The 22,116-nt window shown below is 42.1% G+C and overlaps 1 protein-coding gene across 1 annotated transcript in view; it reads right to left on the bottom strand.

Moving 5' to 3' along the window:
- LOC121577180 (SH3 and multiple ankyrin repeat domains protein 2-like) overlaps positions 1–22,116 on the bottom strand; it is a 155,502-nt gene that overhangs the window by 8,112 nt on the left and 125,274 nt on the right. The window contains exons 17-19 of the mRNA XM_041890946.2: positions 4,381–4,516; positions 3,476–3,562; positions 1,123–1,149 (exon numbers count right to left, since the gene is read on the bottom strand). Coding sequence (XP_041746880.2) covers positions 1,123–1,149; positions 3,476–3,562; positions 4,381–4,516 — 250 coding nt within the window. The remainder of the gene's footprint in view (positions 1–1,122; positions 1,150–3,475; positions 3,563–4,380; positions 4,517–22,116) is intronic.

The raw sequence follows: 22,116 nt of genomic DNA, 5'->3' as shown, positions 1-22,116 counted from the left end.
TTCCTAAAGCCATATCTCTCTCTCTCTCTCTGTCACATCCTCTGGCTACAGTAACATTGCAGTATTTATGACAGCAAGAAACCCTGGTGGATTGATGAAGCCATTCTAGGACACCTCAGTGTCTGGTGTCACCACACATTCTAGAATTCTAGAAGCATTCCTGCAAATCTCCAGTGTTGTGGTGTGAAGCAGTGAACACAGAATGAGGCCAATACAGCTGGAGAACGAGTTTAAGAGTAGGAAGCTGCAGGACTGTAGAGAATATGTTTTGCAGGTAGAATGCTGTGCTGCAATATTGAACGACACACTAGTATGTAGCAATATTTCCATGGCAACACCTTGTTTCTGTATGAGTCAAAGCCTATCTGTAGTGGGCTCATTGTATAACAGTGTTGTGCCCTTAAAGTTAAGTCTCAGTGTATTCTGAGAAGGTAGCTAGCTGCTCTTTGAAATGTGCAGCTGACTGTTGTGCATTATCTAGGCCCCTAGTTCTTATTCCATAAAGGTGTTTCAAATTCTTTTATCATTACAGAGAACAGTGCAACTATTTTGGAAGGATAAAAATCTGTGGTAAAAGATGAGAGCTGCATACCAAATGGAACCCTATTCCCTTTGTAGTGCACTACTTTTGACCAGGTCCCTGGTCAAAAGTAGTGCACTATAAAGGGAATAGGGTGCCATTTTGGACGCATGTGATATCTCGGCTGTTGTTTTTTTCCTGTTCTTGCATAACTGTGTTTAAAAGAGGGGCAGAGCAATGAATAATGCATGGGAATAGCATTGCACTCTCACACTGAACTGAAGTACGTACGCTGTGAACGCTGTGAAAAGCTAAGGACATCAAGTGTTGTGATGTGCTAACAAGTCTTTAAAAAGCTTCTAGTTCAGAAGGGTATTTTCTTATGTTCTTAATGTGCTTGCACCCCCGTTTACAACCCTGAGACAGCAAACATTAGTTCACCTTCATACCTGCCCTCTTACAGTTTAGTGGGCATGCAAGTAAATTGTACAAATTGTGTTGATAAAGAAATAAGAATCTAGAGAATAAGAGAAAGAGTACTTTGTACATTCTATGGACATACAAATAACATGTCATGTATAAAGCATGCCTATCACACTTACCACCGGTCACTTTTTTCCTCAAAGTGGCTTAAAAAAAAGAGAATATAAGAACTTATGATCAAAAGAAATCAACAAAAATAATCTCTCACCATGAACACAGGCTATTATGCAAAGATAGTGGAATCTTGTAATGTAAAGCAGCATAATATAACGCCCCTACTCATCACTACTTTGCCAAATATAGGCCTACTTATACGCTACATGACCAAAAATATGTGGACACCTGCTCGTCGAACATCTCATTCCAAAATCATGGGCATTAATATGGAGTTGGTCTCCCCTTTGCTGCTATAACAGCCTCCACTCTTCTGAGAAGGCTATCCACTAGATGTTGGAACATTACTGTGGGGACTTGCTTCCATTCAGCCACAAGAGCATTATTGAGGTCTGGCACTGTTGTTGGGCGATTAGGCCTGGCTCGCAGTCTGCGTTCCAATTCATCCCAAAGGTGTTCGATGGGGTTGAGGTCAGGGCTCTGTGCAGGCCAGTCAAGTTCTTCCACACCGATCTCAACAAACCATTTCTGTATGGACCTCGCTTTGTGCACAGGGGCATTGTCATGCTGAAACAGTGAAGGAACTTCCCCAAACTGTTGGCACAAAGTTGGAAGCACAGAATCGTCTAGAATGTCATTGTATGCTGTAGCGTTAAGATTTCCCTTCACTGGAACTAAGGGGTCTAGCCCGAACCAAGAAAAACAGCCCCAAACCATTATTCCTCCTCCACCACACGTTACAGTTGGCACTATGCATTGGGGCAGGTAGCGTTCTCCTGGCATCCGCCAAACCCAGATTTGTCAGTCGGAATGCCAGAGAACGCGTTTCCACTACTCCAAAGTCCGGCGAGCTTTACACCACTCCAGCCGACGCTTGGCATTGCGCATGGTAATCTTAGGCTTGTGTGCGGCTGCTTGGCCATGGAAACCCATTTCATGAAGCTCCCAAACAGTTATTGTGCTGACGTTGCTTCCAGAGGCAGTTTGAAACTCAGTAGTGAATGTGGCAATCGAGGAGAGACGATTTTTACGCGCTACGCGCTTCAGCACTCTGCGTCCCGTTCTGTGAGCTTGTGTGGCCTACCACTTCGCGGCTGAGCTGTTGTTGCTCCTAGACGTTTCCACTTCAGAATAACAGCACTTACAGTTGACCGGGGCAGCTCTACCAGGGCAGAAATTTGACGAACATACTTGTTGGAAAGGTGGCATCCTATGATGGTGCCACGTTAAAAGTCACTGAGCTCTTCAGTAAGGCCATTCTACTGCCAATGTTTGTCTATGGAGATTGCATGGCTGTGTGTTTGATTCTATACACCTGTCAGCAACAGGTGTGGCTGAAATTGCAGAATCCACACATTTGAAGGGGTGTCCACATACTTTTGTATATATAGTGTATTTTCATTAAGCAATTGTATACATGTTTAAAAGCTTCCAAACATGACACCTGCCCCATAGACATAGAATGACCGGTATTTTTATTTAATTTTTTTGTGATCCAATTGACATTTTAGTCAATTAGCAGACGCTCTTATCCAGAGCGACTTACAATTAGTGAGTGCATACATTTTTCATACTGGCCCCCCCGTGGGTCATCCCATAGACGTAGAATGATCAACCCTTTCATGCTATTTCTATGACTGGACCTTCAAAAGACATCTACTGCAGAACAGTTATAAGAAACAGATGAGTCAACAATAAGGTAAACGTTTTTTTCAAATGGTGAGTTAAATCAAAGCTATTTACATACAGTATACGGCTCTGAGTTAAATCAATCAAACAATAACAATAAATTCAACAATTAAGTAAATTAATAATCAAAAGCATATTAGGTTAGGTGTATGATGACATGGCATGGAATTATGCAATTGTTATGATCGTTCAAAGCTGTTCAAAACGATCAGTCATGCTGTCTAATGAGCTCTTTATCACATTAGATGATACCGCACTGTCGTTAAAATGTTTTCTCTCCAGCTCTCTTCAGATCAAATGGTACAGAGCAGAACACCTTTGTGCCTTTTCACAAAGTACATAATTGCCTGAGCCCCCTCAAAGTAGAGTAAATATAGTACTATATTAAATGGAGGAAATTAACATTTAAAAATGAAAGAACAAAACTATTTTAAGACAGTTGCGAGCAGCTGTGACTAAACAGTAGCTACTGTATGCTGCGTACCTTTGTCCACTGTAGTCGCAGATATTGAAAAACAAATCAGGAGGACACAATTACTTTTTAAAAAATGTCTTCCAGAGAATAACATCACTAAACAAACACACAGAGGACAAACCAAGTGGATACAAAATGCATTTGACCTCTTGGAATTATAATCTCCCATGTATGGATGCTTTGCTGATTCTTACCTAACTCCTCCAGCTCTGATGTCATGGATTTGGAGCGCATGGCCATGGACAGGGCAGTGGAGGGAGCCCTGCGAGGAGGTGTGGGCACTGCAACAACACAACACAGAAAAAGCAGGGGTGCATTCAGGGACGTGCTCTGAACGTTGCAGTTAAAGATAGAATGAATAGAGCTGACACTATTCCCTATTCTATCTGACAGAAAATCATTTCTGTTTTATGCAATAGGCCTACATTTCTATCTGAGCGTTCTGTAACGTTACATCATCCTGAACAAGCCCCAGATGAGAGAGCTACAGTATACAGCTGGGCGCATTAAAAAGTTCATTTTCAAAACGCTTCAGCAACTTCACAAGTCTCGTAGGGTGACGCCAAGCAAGCTCCAAGTTCAGCAATCATCTAACAAAATACCTTAAAAATGCCCTTCTAAATTATGCCCCTGACAGTTAATGTAGTACATCAACTTTGAAATGTTTTTACCTGTGCTGCAGTACAGGCACATTTTTTGAATGCCCCCAACTGTAAAACCACCGTCTTAACTTCAAGGCTGAAAATCAGCACAGTCATCAGGAAAAACTGCAATGTGGTCACCGCTCTAGCTTCCTGATAAAGTACGGTACAGTATGAGGACGAGCCAAGAGGGTTTAGAACAGGCCTGGGTTCAAATACTATTTGGAATCTTTAAAATACATTTGCTCTAGCCTGCCTAGACTGCGGGGTTTGCAGTTTTGGGCCTATCTATTGGTCAAGCACATTTGAAGTATTTGTAATAATTTAAACCCAGTTCTGGTTTGGAGGGCTAGCTGGGACCCTCACTGTGGATTCACCCCAACTAATCAGACGGGCGGTGTAGGGCAGAGCAGCATGGTGGGAGAGAGAGGGAGAGAGAGAGAGGATAAGAAGCTTACCTTTCTTCCTGGCCGTGTCATCAGGGTCCAGATTCCTGCTAACCGTCACCACTTTGATGATGAGCCGGTTTCCCCCGTGTCGTATCGTATTGACCACCTGTTTGTGGCCCACCTTCACTACATTTTCCTGGTTCACCTGCAACACAGAAGACAAGACACCTAGGTTACAGTCTACATCGCTACATCACGCAATGACTGGACAGAAACATAGCATCACAGCCATAAAATACAGGTGTAACAACACGTATTCCCACGGCTGTTACATCTCTTAACAACAACTCACTATCAAGCTGATCTAATCTTGGCAAAGTCAACATCCCTTCATCACTCAAAGACTGGACAGAAATATTAAAATCACAACCTTAACTAAAGCTTCTTAGCCATTAGGGCGACTATTTAGGGGACCTTGAGTGGTTCTGGACCAGTTCCGACAGACATTTCTGTGTACAGCGCACTCTGTGAAAGACACAGTATCCATGCCTGTGCACTCTGTGAAAGGTCTGGTTGTCCCACTTCTAATGCTGTCTCCCACACGCCGATGAGATCCAGTATGTGAAATCTGACACCTCATTTGCATTGCAAGCGATACGTCACATTTTCTGGCCTATCCAGACAAAGGATATTTTTGCTCTGGTTGTGGAGCACGCAGCTCCGATTGCAATACGAATGAAACGGAAGAGTCTAGCGATTTTAGCAAAAGCAGTCTCATTTCGCTGTCATGTTCTCAGAGCTTTCAACATGAAAAACTACAAAATAATTTAGTAGAATTTAAACAAGACCACTTTCTCTTGGTCACAGAAGGACAAAATCACTTTGTGATTAAAGATGAAGTTGTAACGAGTCTGCAGCCATTTGAATGATGTCTTTGCATTGCTCAAAGGACGTTTTGGAGAAAAGTCTCTGTCGTCAGTTTTATGAAATGGTGCCAATATTGTACTGTCATTAAGTGTGATCATATTTATTAGAATGTTATAAGAAAGGTGAAATCTTATGGTAAATCATTTTAAATTTGATTGTTACTATCTCTAGAAAGCATTTTAGTCATGTCATGCCCTATTACCCCACTTTTGTTGAATAGGAAAAACATCATATATGATGTGTCCTCAAAAGTGAATACACCTAAGCAATGTATAAGTATTGTTACCAGAAAGGTGAGTTCCAGAACTTTCTAAAACTATGCTGCATTACTAGTTATTGTTTATAGCCAAGTCATGAAAAATAATTACCTTGGGGCATGTCTATTTAGGCGGAAATCTACATCTTCCCTTAACGTTCATTAAAGTATGCTGTAACAACTCCTTAACCCCAGGGATACAACTCTCCAACAAGTTGATCTGAACTTGGCAAAGTCATGAAGTCAGCATCTCTTCATGACTCAATGACTGGCCTGATATAGTGTATGAAACCACAACCCTTAAAATAGAAATGCAACAACCCAGAAAAACATGGCAAAGTACTGAGGTCTGACTGACATTGAAGGTGATTAGATACAGTGCCTTCGGAAAGGATTCAGACCTATTTACTTTTTCCACATTTTGTTACGTTACAGCCTTATTCTAAAATGCATTAGATATTTTTTTTTCTCAGCAATCTACACACAATACCCCAATAATGAAAAAGTAACAACAGGTTTCTAGAAATGTTTGCAAATCTATAAAAAAGAGAAGAAAATAAATGCCTTATTTACATAAGTATTCAGACCCTTTGCTATGAGACTCTAAATTGAGCTCAGGTGCATCCTGTTTCCATTGATCATCCTTGAGATGTTTCTACAACTTGAATGGAGTCCACCTGTGGTAAATTCAATTGATTAGACATGATTTGGAAAGGCACACACCTGTCTATACAGTGGGGGGAAAAAGTATTTAGTCAGCCACCAATTGTGCAAGTTCTCCCACTTAAAAAGATGAGAGAGGCCTGTAATTTTCATCATAGGTACACGTCAACTATGACAGACAAATTGAGAAAAATTAATCCAGAAAATCACATTGTAGGATTTTTTATGAATTTATTTGCAGATTATGGTGGAAAATAAGTATTTGGTCACCTACAAACAAGCAAGATTTCTGGCTCTCACAGACCTGTAACTTCCTTCTTTAAGAGGCTCCTCTGTCCTCCACTCGTTACCTGTATTAATGGCACCTGTTTGAACTTGTTATCAGTATAAAAGACACCTGTCCACAACCGCAAACAGTCACACTCCAAACTCCACTATGGCCAAGACCAAAGAGCTGTCAAAGGACACCAGAAACAAAATTGTAGACCTGCACCAGGCTGGGAAGAATGAATCTGCAATAGGTAAGCAGCTTGGTTTGAAGAAATCAACTGTGGGAGCAATTATTAGGAAATGGAAGACATACAAGACCACTGATAATCTCCCTCGATCTGGGGCTCCACGCAAGATCTCACCCCGTGGGGTCAAAATGATCACAAGAACGGTGAGCAAAAATCCCAGAACCACACGGTGGGACCTAGTGAATGACCTGCAGAGAGCTGGGACCAAAGTAACAAAGCCTACCATCAGTAACACACTACGCCGCCAGGGACTCAAATCCTGCAATGCCAGACGTGTCCCCCTGCTTAAGCCAGTACATGTCCAGGCCCGTCTGAAGTTTGCTAGAGTGCATTTGGATGATCCAGAAGAGGATTGGGAGAATGTCATATGGTCAGATGAAACCAAAATAGAACTTTTTGGTAAAAACTCAACTCGTCGTGTTTGGAGGACAAAGAATGCTGAGTTGCATCCAAAGAACACCATACCTACTGTGAAGTATGGGGGTGGAAACATCATGCGTTGGGGCTGTTTTTCTGCAAAGGGACCAGGATGACTGATCCGTGTAAAGGAAAGAATTAATGGGGCCATGTATTGTGAGAGTTTGAGTGAAAACCTCCTTCCATCAGCAAGGGCATTGAAGATGAAACGTGGCTGGGTCTTTCAGCATGACAATGATCCCAAACACCCAGGCAACGAAGGGGTGGCTTCGTAAGAATCATTTCAAGGTCCTGGAGTGGCCTAGCCAGTCTCCAGATCTCAACCCCATAGAAAATCTTTGGAGGGAGTTGAAAGTCCGTGTTGCCCAGCGACAGCCCCAAAACATCACTGCTCTAGAGGAGATCTGCATGGAGGAATGGGCCAAAATACCAGCAACAGTGTGTGAAAACCTTGTGAAGACTTACAGAAAACGTTTGACCTGTGTCATTGCCAACAAAGGGTATATAACAAAGTATTGAGAAACTTTTGTTATTGACCAAATACTTATTTTCCACCATAATTTGGAAATAAATTCATAAAAAATCCTACAATGTGATTTTCTGGATTTTTTTTTCTCATTTTGTCTGTCATAATTGACGTGTACCTATGATGAAAATTACAGGCGTCTCTCATCTTTTTAAGTGCGAGAACTTGCACAATTGGTGGCTGACTAAATACTTTTTTCCCCCACTGTATAAGGTCCTACAGTTGACAGTGCATGTCAGAGCAAAAACCAAGCCATGAGGTCGAAGGAATTGTCCGTAGAGCCAGGATTGTATCGAGGCACAGATTTGGGGTAGGGTACCAAAAAATTTCTGCAGCATGGAAGGACCCCAAGAACACAGTGGCCTCCATCATTCTTAAATGGAAGAAGTTTGGAACCACCAAGACTCTTCCTAGAGCTGGCCACCCGGCCAAACTGAGTAATCGGGGGAGAAGGGCCTTGACCAAGAACCCAATGGTCACTCTGATAGTGCTCTAGAGTTCCTCTGTGGAGAAGGACAACCATCTCTGCAGCACTCCACCAATGAGGCCTTTATGGTAGAGTGGCCAGACGGAAGCCACTCCTCAGTAAAAAGGCACATGACAGCCCGCTTGGAGTTTGCCAAAAGACACCTAAAAACTCTCAGCCCATGAGAAACAAGATTCTCTGGTCTGATGAAACCAAAATTGAACTCTTTGGCCTGAATGCCAAGCGTCACGTCTGGAGGAAACCTGGCACCATCCCTACGGTGAAGCATGGTTGTGGCAGCATCATGCTGTGGGGATGTTTTTCAGCGGCAGGGACTGGGAGACTAGTCAGGATTGAGGGAAAGATGAACGGAGCAAAGTACTGAGCGATCCTTGATAAAAACCTGCTCCAGAGCGCTAAGGACCTCAGACTGGGGCGAGGGTTCACCTTCCAACAGGACAACGACCCTAAGCACACAGCCAAGACAACCCAGGGATGTAGCTCAGTTGGTAGAGCATGGCGTTTGCAACACCAGGGTTGTGGGTTCGATTCCCACGGGGAGCCAGTATAAAAAATTATGCATGCACTCACTAACTAACTCTGGATAAGAGCGTCTGCTAAATGACGTAAATGTAAGTCTCTGAATGTCCTTGAGTGGCCCAGCCAGAGCCCGGACTTGAACCCGATCTAACATCTCTGGAGAGACCTGAAGATAGGGTGTGACGCTCCCCATCCAACCTGACAGAGCTTGAGAGGATCTGCAGAGAAGAATGGGAGAAACTCCCCAAATACAGGTGTGCCAAGCTTGTAGTGTCATAACCAAGAAGACTCGAGGCTGTAATCGCTGCCAAAGGTGCTTCAACAAAGAACTGAGTAAAGGGTCTGAATACTTATGTAAATGTTATATTTCCGGGTTAAAAAAAAATACATTTGCAAAAATGTCTAAAAACCTGTTTTCTTTTTCTTTGTCATTATGGGGTATTGTGTGTAGATTGATGAGGAAAACTATTGAATTAAAATATTTAATCAATTTTAGAATAAGGCTGAAACGTAACAAAATGTGGAAAAAGCCAAAAGTCTGAACACTTTCCAAATGCACTCTATCTTCAGTTCCATTAGCCGTGGCATTCCTTGTTGTATGGTGTAGGCTAGGTTTTTCAGTATTTCCTGCTTGGAGGTCTCTGGTGGTATTTCAACCATCCTGTATTATACTGTGCTGCTGTCTAATGAACAGTTCCTGCTCAGAGGTGGTCACTGAGGTGTTCAACCAGTCTGTAGTTCCCTGTGCTGTTGTCTAATATATCATTATTTCAAGCCACTCAATCAGGTCTATTACTTTTCCTATAACACAATGTTAAATATGCTGTCAGTATTGACAGGCTGCTCTGCTCACTGCACAGGCCTGGTCAGTAATGGAGGAGGGGGTCCATTAATGGCAAAGACACACAGTGTGTGTGTGTGTGTGCGTGAGTGCATTTGAGTGGGGTTTGGTTTATTTGCAGCAGCTATTCTTCCTGGGGTCTACACAAAAACATAAAAGATGACAAGTAACACAACACTGATAGACTGATAGACAAGAACAGTCACACAAACGAAAATACAACGATATACAAACAATACAATTAAAGAATAATGTGTGTAGATTGTGTGTTTGTGTGTATGTGTCATTTCCCAATCCCTATTGTGCCATGAGGTGTTGTTTTATTTTAAAAAATGAATGTTGCTGTTTGCTTAAGTAATTGAAAGATGGGACATGCGATCATGGCTCTGTATAATACTGTGCATTGCTGAGAATTCGTTTTGGACTTGGGGACTGTGAAGAGACCCCTGGTGGCATGTCTTGTGGGGTATGTATGGGTATGTATGGGTGTCTGAGCTGTATGTTATTTGATTATGCAGACAATCTGGAATTTTAATCACAGTAATATTTCTCATAAAAACTAGTAGAGAAGCAGTTCATCTCTAGTCAACCCTCAACCAGGAAAGACTGGCATACATGTTGTTGATGTTAGTTCTGTATGTGCAGTTAAGGGCAAGGTGTGCTGCTCTGTTTTGAGCCAGTTGCAGCTTTGCTAGGTCTTTCTTTGCTGCACTTGACCATATTATCAGACAGTAATCAAGATGGGACAAGACCAGAGCCTGAACAATTAGTACAGTTGATTTTTGTGTCAAAAACGCAGAACATATTTTTACAAGAACATTGTCTATATGACTTGACCATGATCATTGACCATCCAATGTTATACTTGTACACTAAGTTTAGCTTCCTCAACTTGCTCAATGGCCACACCTCGGCTGTGATGGTCATGACATTTCGTCAGCCGGTGATTGTCATGCAAATAGCTGCCGGTCTCACGGTAATTGACCGTGAATTAACATAAACATGTTTAGCATTTCCTGGCTTCCACGCATAGCCTACAAGCCACTGATGTGGACCTTTGGAACATCTACATTTTATCAAAAAGTCTAATAAATCAATTTAAACAAGCCTACACCATCACAATTAATCCATTATTTACTTTAGACAGGTCTAAAGAAACATGATATGAAGAAAATATAGCCCATTTCAGAAAAACCGAATAGCATATTCTGAGTTGTCCTTATGTTAGGCCCTGATCTGTCTATGCCGACAAGATTTGCTTAGAATTCCGTGGCATTATTTTATATTATTTTATAGTAAGAAGAATACAATTGAACATAGCTGAATAAAATAGAAAGGATATTTTCCCCTAAACGATTTCTGAGGTGCTCACATGCGGCTATTCTATGTTGAGCGGTTAACAAAGAAACAGGTCCTCCTATGTGCATAATGTAGAGTTATTTATGCAACTTTAGTTGTGATACAAACATTGGGCTATATGTTTAGATTTTTAATACATTCTAAGGCTGCATGATGCGACTCTAATGATGATTTGAAAAAAGTTGCATGAAAGGCATGAGCTCTGCTTTGTTTCTTGCGCAGGCTGCACACACTTCATCAGTCTCTTATTCACAATTTGACAAGCACTTTATAATATTCTCACCCATCAGACTATTCTTAATTGAATCTGTTTTTTTACATATAGCCTACTAATAGCCTATATGTGTGGAATTATGTTTTATTTCGAATGGTGCACAAAAACAAAACATGTCATCCATAGCCTGCACTCGAATAGCGAATGGAGGTTACGTGTGGTTACGATAAGGCTAGGGGAAAATTTCCCTAAAGTAAAGTGAATTAAATTGCCAAAATGATTTAACCTAACTAGCCTCTATACAGAAATAAATAAAATCATTCAAAATAGACTACTAGAGCTTGATTTGTCCACAGAGGATGATTCTTAAAAAATATGAGTTGTGGATTGTTTTAAATCGCATTGCCTACAGTCAGAAGGAAAGGCAACGCACGCTAAGTAGAGAGGTCAACCCAGGCATCTCGCAATATTTCAAAATATAATCACAGGAAAACATAGTTTGGAAAGAAAATGGTTATAGCTGTAAAGAAAAGACATTGAAAAGACTAATCTGTCTTTTAATATTAAAAATTCACAATTTAATTGAGAGAACAACAGTAGAGCCTATCTTATTGGCACCAGTGGAGAGCATCGGTAATATCCCCAGCGAGTACTGCGCAAATTCACTATTTACCATTGTTGGGTAAGTGCTACTTAAAAGTTTGTTTTTGGACAATACATTTCCTCCTCCAGTTTAGATGGATGTCATATTCTATTTGTGTCTCCCCTTCTCATAGGCCTATTATATGGACAATGTCACTTTTATTGATCTGTTTGTCAGTGTCAGCAAAGTAGCCAACCCTTTAATTTGTCGTATTAAAAAAGATTCTGCTAATGTCTCCAGTCATCTAAAGTGTAGTAGAATTGCATGAAATGTGTTTATAAAAGGCCACATTTTCCCCATGCAAAGAAATAAGAAACATATCTGATATAGCCTAGGCCTACTCTAAGCTATACATGCTCAGCCATGCATTGAACGGTATATTTTGCAAACAGTGATCGAGTTATATTATTAGCCTAAATTATGACTATCCAATCTACTCATCACATCACAAATAGTAGGCTATCTTACATACGTCTGCAAATGCGATGACGCATGTAATGCTTTATTATAAAGGTGCATTTCTATGGTGAACATTTTCTTCCCCAAACTTGAAACTCACGTGCCTATGTAGGCCTATGCCAGTGTCACGCCCTGATCGAGAGAACTCTTGTTGGTTGGGTCAGGGTGTGAGTGTTGTTTGAGATCTATGTTATTAGATTCTATGTTTAGGTTCTAGTATGTGTAGATCTATGTTGGCCGGGTGTGGTTCCCAATCAGAGGCAGCTGTCGATCGTTGTCTCTGATTGGGGATCATACTTAGGTAGCCATTTTGCCTACCTTAGTTGTGGGATCTTGACTCGTGTTTGGCTTGTTGTGTGTAGCCACTGTTTGAGCTTCACGTTTCGTTGTTTTGTTATTTTGTAAAGTGTTTATTCATCTTAATAAACATGTACGCATACCACGCTGCACCTTGGTCTGACCCGTCTCTCAACGATCGTGACAGAAGATCCCACCAAACAAGGACCAAGCAGCGTACCCAGGAGCAGCAGACACCCTGGACACAGGTGGGAAAGACATATTGGACTTGGGGGGAGATATTGGCTGGTAGAGGACCCTGGGTGAAGGAGGAAGCCCAGGCAGGAGAGGAGAAACGGCGACTCAAAAGGACTCGGTCACGAAGAAAGCCCGAGAAGCAGCCTCAAGAAACATTTTTGGGGGTGCACACGGGGTGAACGACGAGGCAGCAGGAGGCCGTGAAAGGGCGGATCTGCAGTTTAAGAGAGGAGGCCACCACATTACGGGGGCTGATAGCGGGGATAGAGCAGGAGAGATCCCTTCAAGAGGAGGCGCTGCAGGAGGCCCGTAGGGAGAAGGAAGTGGTGGATGCACGGAGAGAGGGGCTGGTCAGGCAACAAAAGGAGCGTGTGTTCATTGAGGAACCTAGGTATGCGGAGATACGCACTGTGTCGCCAGTGCGCATTCACAGCCCAGTGCGTCCTGTGCCAGTGCCCCGCACGTGTCGTACGAAAGTGGGCATCCAGCCAGGACGGGTTGTGCCGGCTCAACGCTCCTGGTCTCCAGTGCGCCTCCATGGTCCAGTATATCCTGTGCCAGTCCTACGCACTGTGTCGCCAGTGCGTGTTCACAGCACAGTGCGTCCTGTGCCAGCGCCCCGCACGTGCTGTGCTAAAGTGGCCATCCAGCCAGGACGGGTTGTGCCAGCTCTAAGCTCCAGACCTCCAGTGCGCCTCCACAGTCCGGTACAGCCTGTGCCAGCTCCTCGCACCAAACCAGTGGTGCCTGTCGCCAGCCCGGTACGCCCCGTACCTGCTCCCCGCACCAAACCAGTGGTGCGCGTATCCAGTCCAGTACGGCCCGTACCTGCTCCCCGCACCAAACCAGTGGTGCCTGTCGCCAGCCCGGTAAGCCCCGTACCTGCTCGCCGCATCAAACCAGTGGTGCGTGTATCCAGTCCAGCCCGTACCTGCTCCCCGCACCAAACCAGTGGTGCGTGTCGCCAGCCCGGTACGCCCCGCACCTGCTCCCCGTACCAAACCAGTGGTGCGCGTGTCCAGTCCAGTATGGCCCGTACCTGCTCCTCGCACCAAACCAGTGGTGCGTGTCTCCAGTCCGGCACGACCCGTGCCTGCTCCTCGCACCAGACCAGTAGTTAGTGTTCCCAGTCCAGCTCCGGTCAGCTGCTCCACTCCGGTGCCAGAGCAGTCCGCTCCACCGGTGCCTAGTCCAGCTCCGGTCAGCGGATCCACTCCGGAGCAAGAGCAGTCCGCTCCACCGGTGCCCAAGCCAGCTCCGGTCAGCGGCTCCACTCCGGAGCCAGAGCAGTCCGCTCCACCTGGGTCCAGTTCTGCTCCGGTTAGCGGCTCCACTTCAGACCCAGAAGTCAGCCCCTCTCCAGGGTCGGGGCCTCCCGCACCAGGGTCCAGACAGGGCTTGACCTTGAATTGAATCTCAAATATAACATATATTTTGATTTGTTTAACACTTTTTTGGTTACTACATGATTCCATATGCGTTATCTTATCGTTTTGATGTCTTCACTATATAGAAAATAAAGAAAAACCCTTGAACGAATAGGTGTTCTAAAACTTTTGACCGGTAGTGTATACTAAATATATGTGTGGAATTAGTTTTGATTTAGAATGGACCATTATCATGCACCTGTCCGAACTGGGGGGGAAAAAATACGTCATCTGTATGCACTTAAATAGCGAATCGAGGACGCTTTTCCCATGGTTCATTTTCATGCCAGCCAGGTAGGCAACTCCTGTTGTAAAGTAAAGCAATGTGCTTAATATTAGGAAAGTTGAGAAATAAATATAGTAGGCCTAGCCTATAGAAAGATGATGGGATCCTCTTTTTAATAGAGGCCATCAAAACTATTTTTTCTCACGCAATTGCGTAGCCTATAGAAATGTTGTGCAACATGAGCTCATGGGCTCTTATGAAGTGTTTGATTAGATTTTCGATTGCATTTGCATTGATGCCAGAATGATTAGAGAGTGATTAGAGGGACATGCCATTAGGCGACAGGCAGTTAGCAAGTTTGGTAGGCTACTAATGACCATTAGCAGCATCAGAGCACAGTTTTCGAGAAGCCTAGTTACCGTGACTACACGTTCAAGTGGAATTTGACTGCGTTTGTGACTCAGTTTGTGTGACAGCTAGTGTGGCAGTAATACGGTCACCGTAACAGCCCTAGTCACACCCTTTATGCACAACTCCAGTTGAGGTTTAGGTCTTAGAAAATGTTTTGAACCAAATACAATGCTGTTAGTTTTAGATGTATTTAAAGCTGCAATATGTAACTAAATTAATATACACTAAACAAAAATATAAACGCAACATGTAAAGTGTTGGTCCCATGTTTCATGAGCTGAAATAAAAGATCCAAGAAATTTTCCATACACACAAAAAACGTATTTTTCTCAAATGTTGTGCACAAATGTGTTTACATCCCTGTTAGTGACCATTTCTACTTTGCCAAGATAATCCATCCACCTGACAGGTGTGGCATTTCAAGAAGCTGATTAAACAGCATGATCATTACACAGGTGCACCTTGTGTTGGGGACAATAAAAGGCCTCTCTAAAATGTGCAGTTTTGTCACACAACACAATGCCACAGAAATAGGAATATTTCTGTCTGTAATAAAGCCCTTTTGTGGGGAAAAACTAATTCTTATTGGCAGGGCCTGGCTCCCCAGTCACGTGAGAGCCATAGATTAGGGCCTAATTTATATATTTCAATTGACTAATTTCCTTATTTGAACTGTAACTCAGTAAAATCTTTGAAATTGTTGCATGTTGCGTTTAGATTTTTGTTCAGTATAGAAATATGAATTACAGATCTATCATTGCCATTGAAAGCAAATCTAAGAATAGGTAGATAGGAACAATATGCGCTATTTCTATGTTCCCATTCTTAAGTTTCGTTTTTGCTTCTTTTACTTTCAGTTTTGTACACCAGTTTCAAACAGCTGAAAATACAATATTTTTGGGTATGTAAAATATATTTCACAGCGGTTTAGATGGTAAAATGATTCTCTATATTATACTTGCTTATTTTGTCACATAAACTGAAACTATTATAATTCTAGCAACCAGGAAATGCCGGAGAGTTTTCTGCATAGGGTATCTTTAAGACCGGTTTATTATTTATCACCCATTCTGATACTGACTGTAACTCCTTAAATAGAATTTCTGTGAGCTCACTGGCTTTGGGAGCTGACATGTAGAGTGTGGAATCATGCGCATACATAGTCATTCTAGCTTCGTGTAAGACCAGTGGCAAATCATTTGTAAAAATAGAGATGAGTAACAGCCCAATGCAACTACCCAGAGGGACACCGCACTGTACATGTCTGATGTTAGAGAAGCTTCCATTGAAGAACACTCTCTGGGTTCTATTGGATAAATAACTCTCCAACCATGTGATGGCAGGTGATGTAAAGCCATGGCAAGTTTTTTCAATAACAATATGATCAATAACATCAAAGGCTACACTGAAATCTAACAATACAGCTCCAACTATCATCTTATAATCCATTTATTTTAACCAATCATCAGTCATCTGAGTCAGTGCAGTACAAGTTGGGTGCCCTTCTCTATATGCATGCTGAAGGTCAGTAGTTAACTTGTTCTCTGAAAAATTGCATTGTATTTGGTCAAACACAATCCTCTCCATCAGTTTACTAAGAACAGGCAGCAAACTGATTGGGTGGCAGTTAGAGCCAGCAAAGGGTGCCTTACTATTTTTACCCAGTGGAATTACTTTAGCTTCCTTCCACGCCTGTGGACACACACACTCCTTTAGGCTTTGGTTAAAGATATAGCAAATAGGGGTGGCAATGCAGTCTGCTACCATTCTCAATAGCTTCCCATCAAAGTTGTCTATACCTGGTGGCTTATCATTATTGATGAATAAAAATAGTTGTCCCACATCTCCCACACTAACTTGACCAAATTCAATACAGCAATCCTTCTCTTTCATTATTAGATATTTTATACAAAAATATGATGGTTCACTGTTCAATGTTTTTTATTTATTGATTTGGATCCCCAATCAGTTCTCACAGTTAGTTTCTTAACAGGTGCATGGGTTTCAACAATTGGCATGAATCATTTTACAAACACTTCCAGTGCTGCATCTGGATTCACTTCCTCTACACATCAGACCAACATACATTTTTTACATCTTCAACAAAATAAAACATTTTGTATAATCTCTTATAAATTACTTTAGGCCCAACCTTTGACACTTTGGCTTTCCTTGTTATTGCCACAAAGTTATGGTCACTATAGCCAATGGGAACTGATATTGCTTTGGAGCAAAGCTCTGCAGCATTAGTGAAGATATGATGAATACAAGTGGATGTCACAGATCCAACCATATAATTAGGAATTAGAATACTACAATTTATGTAAACCTTCTTATGATGGTCCAAAGGTCAGCCATGTTGGTCAGGGAGTTGGTCAACCATAGTTTGCCAGTGCTGTCATAAGATATAGTGTAAAACAATGAATGTGAATAATTTATCTGCACTGTATGTGTGTTAGCTAGCTAGCCAGCCAGTTTTAGAGGAATGATTCCATAAAATGCTCTAATTAACTGCCAATATGACAACATTCCATTCAACGATGCAGTCAATCCACATCCATACACTGGTTCAGTTGATGATAGGACTTAGACAAGTTGTAAATGCAACAAGTACTGATATTGTATCATAATAGCACTCACAGTTTTCCAATAAAACAAAATCTGGAGACATTTATGGTCTGTTTACATATATTTTAGAGGCTATTTATACCGGAAATTGGTATAGAACCTGTATAAACTGTATTTATAATTGTATGACAATATTTTAGGTTGACTATTATTCCATTACACAATTTCTGATACATCACATGCCTCACTTTTATCTGCATATGTAAAATCAGGATTATGCCTCTACTGCCATTCATTCCAATTAGACTGTTTTGGATTTCTCCCTGACCAAGATGGCTGTAATCTTTGCCCCATTATGGAACTTTGAGGGTTTATGACATAGCCTCTCTAGTAATTTAATATGATCTCTATGGATCCAACACTATTGGTATGCACTCTAGTTGGTTGAGTAATAACCTGAGTCATATTACAGGCATTTGTCACAATTAGAAGCTTCCTCTTGAGAGGACAGCTAGTTGCTAACCAGTCAATGTTCAGGTCACCCAGAAAATAGACCTCTGTTGACATCACACACATTATCAAGCATTGCACACATATTATCCAAATACTGACTGTTAGCACTTGGTGGCCTATAGCAGCACCCCAAAGGCTTTAGATGAGGCAGGTGAACTTGCAACCACAACACTTCAACAACATTTGACATGAGATCCTCTCTAAGCTCTACAGGAATATGGCTCTGAACATAAACAGAAAAACCTCCCCGATTCCTGTCTTTTCTATAGATATTATATCCTTGCATTGTTGCTGCTATATCATCAAAGGAATTATCTTAGTGAGTTTCAGAGATGGCCAGTATATGAATGTTATCCGATGTTGGCAAGTTATTGATTTCATGAACCTTATTTCTAAGGCTACATATATTAATATCGGCTATTCTTAGCCCTTTCCTGGGTAGCTTATCGGAGATAGACATAATATGTGTGTATGTGTGTGTGTGTTTGTGTACGAGGAATTAATCTAGTTAGTAGTATTGTGAATGCATCTCCTCTTTATGTCACTGGTGATAAACAGATCATTACTGTTAAGTACATAAATCATGAGGGTATTGTGCTGCTGGAACAATGCAGCGATAAACACTAAGGTTTGCCAAAGAGACTGTTCGTCTTAACGACACAGCATGTTGTAGCCTTCTGTCTAAACTGATCAAAACCATGGTTGCGTCCCAAATGACACCCTATTCCCTATTTAGTGCACTGCTTTTGACCGGAGCCCATAAAATATGGTTAAACTTGGCTGGAATCCTAAGCACCAACCGGCTGGAATCCTCTGCACATAGAAATCTATCCCCCAGCTTCTAGCTAGGCTAATCACACACCCAGTACAGAATGCATTGTACTGTAGCGACCCTGCATCATAAGCATGTACACTGAGTTGACAAAACATTAGAAATACCTTTGTAATATTGAGTTGCACCCACTTTTGCCCTCAGAACAACCTCAATTCGTCGGGGCATGGACTCTACAAGGTGTCGAAAGCGTTCAACAGGGATGCTGGCCCATGTTGACTCCACAGTTGTGTCAAGTTGGCTTGATGTCGTTTGGGCTGTGGACCATTCTTGATAGATATGGGAAACTGTTGAGCGTGAAAAACCCAGCAGCGTTGCAGTTCTTGACACACTCAAACCGGTGTGCCCGGCACCTACTACCATACTCCGTTCAAAGGCACTTAAATATTTTGTCTTGCCCATTCACCCTCTGAATGGCACACATACACAATCCATGTCTTAATTGTCTCAAGGCTTAAAAAATCCTTCATTATTCTGTCTCCTCCCCTTCAGCTACACTGATTGAAGTGGATTTAACAGGTGACATCAATAAGGGATCATAGCTTTCACCTGGATTCACCTGGCCAGTCTATGCCATGGAAAGAGCAGTGTTCCTTATGTTTTGAACACTCAGTGTATATCGACTCCCCCAAGGGAGCTGCCTTTCTTGGTGCTGTCAAGAGCATGCAAGTCTATGATCGAATGTTGGATTACAGTTCCATTATAGTAAAAAACAGAAAAATTTGACAAACAGAAGACTTAAAAAGACAGATTTTAGAAGAGATGTCTCACTCGTGAATACACGCATGAAACACTGCTGCTCCTAGCGATGCCTTCACTCATCCACTTCTACACACAGTACAGTAGATATTTTCTGCATATGGCTGACACTGGAAAACACCGAATAAACATGAGCTCTGGGAGCTAAAGCCAACAATCACTCTCGAATCTGAGGTCCTGTCACAAACACATCATATCCAAATATTACCAAACAATCTTTTACTCATAAAAATTCTCAATACCCATCATACAATACTCTTAAAGTTTCCATTGCACAGTTAGACAGCTGATATTAACAGATCTGGGGACGGTATTATTGAGCCAAGCCAAAAGCCAGGGGAGTGTCTTCATCATAATAGGGACAGCAAGCAATGTATTGAGCCAAGTGTCATCACAACCCCCATCTGCCAGAGAAGTGTCCAAATGGCTAGAAGGCTGTTCACACATGGTGTTAATGATGGATGGCCGTTTGGTCGCGTATTCATTTACTAATACACCAGAACAATCTCAAATTTGCCCTGAGAAGGTCACTCGAATGTAGTTTGAATTGTTGAAATCATTATTGAGAACATAACTAGCTGTTACGTGAGCATAATAGAATGCTAATGCTTCTATAATGCCAGTCCCAGAGTCCCAGAGTGACAGAGGATGCTGATCCTTTGGGGAAGGTGAGTCTCCTCTCTGACCTCTGACCTCTGATTCTGCCACCCCATTAAAGTGTACAGAAAGACAGACTACAACCATAGCCCATGTATTTCTTAATGATGATGCCTCCATAACAGAAAGAGTCCCAGAGTGACAGGATCATGCTAATCCCCTGGGGAAGGTGAAATACTCCTTACCCTCTGTGACCTCTGCCTTATCCAAGCCACCACCACAACCCCCCTAAGGACACAGCCTTCTCTACACCACAACAACTCCCTAAAGACACAACAGGGGTGAAAGTAAGGTGGTACGGTACAGTGTCCCGGCAAAATAAATAGTGGGGGTACACTGTACCAGTAAATCATGAGCCTATCGCAATAATTAAAACAAAATGTCTAGAAAACTGTAGGCTATTACGTCACTTTTTATCATTACCGGTTGTCAGAGGCATGGTAAATGAGCGAATGGACTTGAAAATGGGTGGTATAGCCTACGATCCAAAATGTGATGTGGTTCCACGAGAACACTGATATTTTGCCAAGGCAGAAATGAGTGGCCGACACCGAGACGCGCACGGACAGCAGTGGATGCATATATTCTGGCCTAATGACAATCGCCAAATGTTATTACACTTTGTGGTGTTTTGTGTAACAGATGTCTCTTTCCATTCACCACTGTTTGGAGGCTGGAAATATGTTGCGAGTGGATGAACGTGCACTCGTAGCCTAGTAAAGGAGCCCTTTGAAGTGATTGTTTGACAATCAGATGAAAAAATCCTGACTGATTGTGTTTTTCCCACAATAAAAGTAATACAGTTGAAGTCGGAAGATTACATATAATTAGGTTGGAGTCATTAAAACTCGTTTTTCAACCACTTCACACATTTCTTATTAACAAACTATAGTTTTGGCAAGTCGGTTAGGACATCTACTTTGTGCATGACACAAGTAATTTTTCCAACAACTTTACAGACAGATTATTTCACTTATAATTCAATGTATCACAATTCCAGTGGGTCAGAGGTTTACATACACTAAGTTGACTGTGCCTTTAAACAGCTTGGAAAATTCCAGAAAATTATGTAATGGCTTTAGAAGCTTCTGATAGGCTAATTGACATCATTTGAGTCAATTGGAGGTGTACCTGTGGATGTATTTCAAGGCCTACCTTCAAACTCAGTGCCTCTTTGCTTGACATCATGGGAAAATCAAAAGAAATCAGCCAAGACCTCAGAAAATATATTGTAGACCTCCACAAGTCTGGTTCATCCTTGGGAGCAATTTCCAAACGCTGAAGGTACCACATGAACATCTGTACAAACAATAGTACGCAAGTATAAACACCATGGGACCACGCAGCCGTCATACCGCTCAGGAAGGAGACGCATTCTGTCTACTAGAGATGAATGTACTTCGGTGCGAAAAGTGCAAATCAATCACAGAACAACAGCAAATAACTTTGTGAAGATTCTGGAGGAAACAGGTACAAAAGTATCTATATCCACATTAAAACGAGTCCTATATCGACATAACCTGAAAGGCCACTCAGCAAGGAAGAAGCCACTGCTCCAAACCACCATAAAAAAGCGCTTTGCAACTGCACATGGGGACAAAGATCGTACTTTTTGGAGAAATGTCCTCTGGTCTGATGAAACAAAAATAGAACTATTTGGCCATAATGACCATCGTTATGTTTGGAGGAAAAAGGGGATTGCTTGCAAGCCGAATAACACCATCCCAACCGTGAAGCACGGGGGTGGCAGCATCATGCTGTGGGGGTGCTTTGCTGCAGGAGGGACTGGTGCACTTCACAAAATAGATGGCATCATGAGGAAGGAAAATGATGTGGATATATTAAAGCAACATCTCAAGACATCAGTCAGGAAGTTAAAGCTTGGTCGCAAATGGGTCTTCCAAATGGACAATGACCCCAAGCATACTTCCAAAGTTGTGGCAAAATGGCTTAAGGACAACAAAGTCAAGGTATTGGAGTGGCCATCACAAAGCCCTGACCTCAATCCTATAGAAAATATGAAAACTGTGTGTGCGAGCAAGGAGGCCT

Source organism: Coregonus clupeaformis, chromosome 11, assembly GCF_020615455.1.
Source record: "Coregonus clupeaformis isolate EN_2021a chromosome 11, ASM2061545v1, whole genome shotgun sequence".
Taxonomy (NCBI): domain Eukaryota; kingdom Metazoa; phylum Chordata; class Actinopteri; order Salmoniformes; family Salmonidae; genus Coregonus; species Coregonus clupeaformis.
The sequence above is the reverse complement of the archived record's forward strand: the minus strand, read 5'-3'. Positions and strand labels throughout refer to the sequence as shown.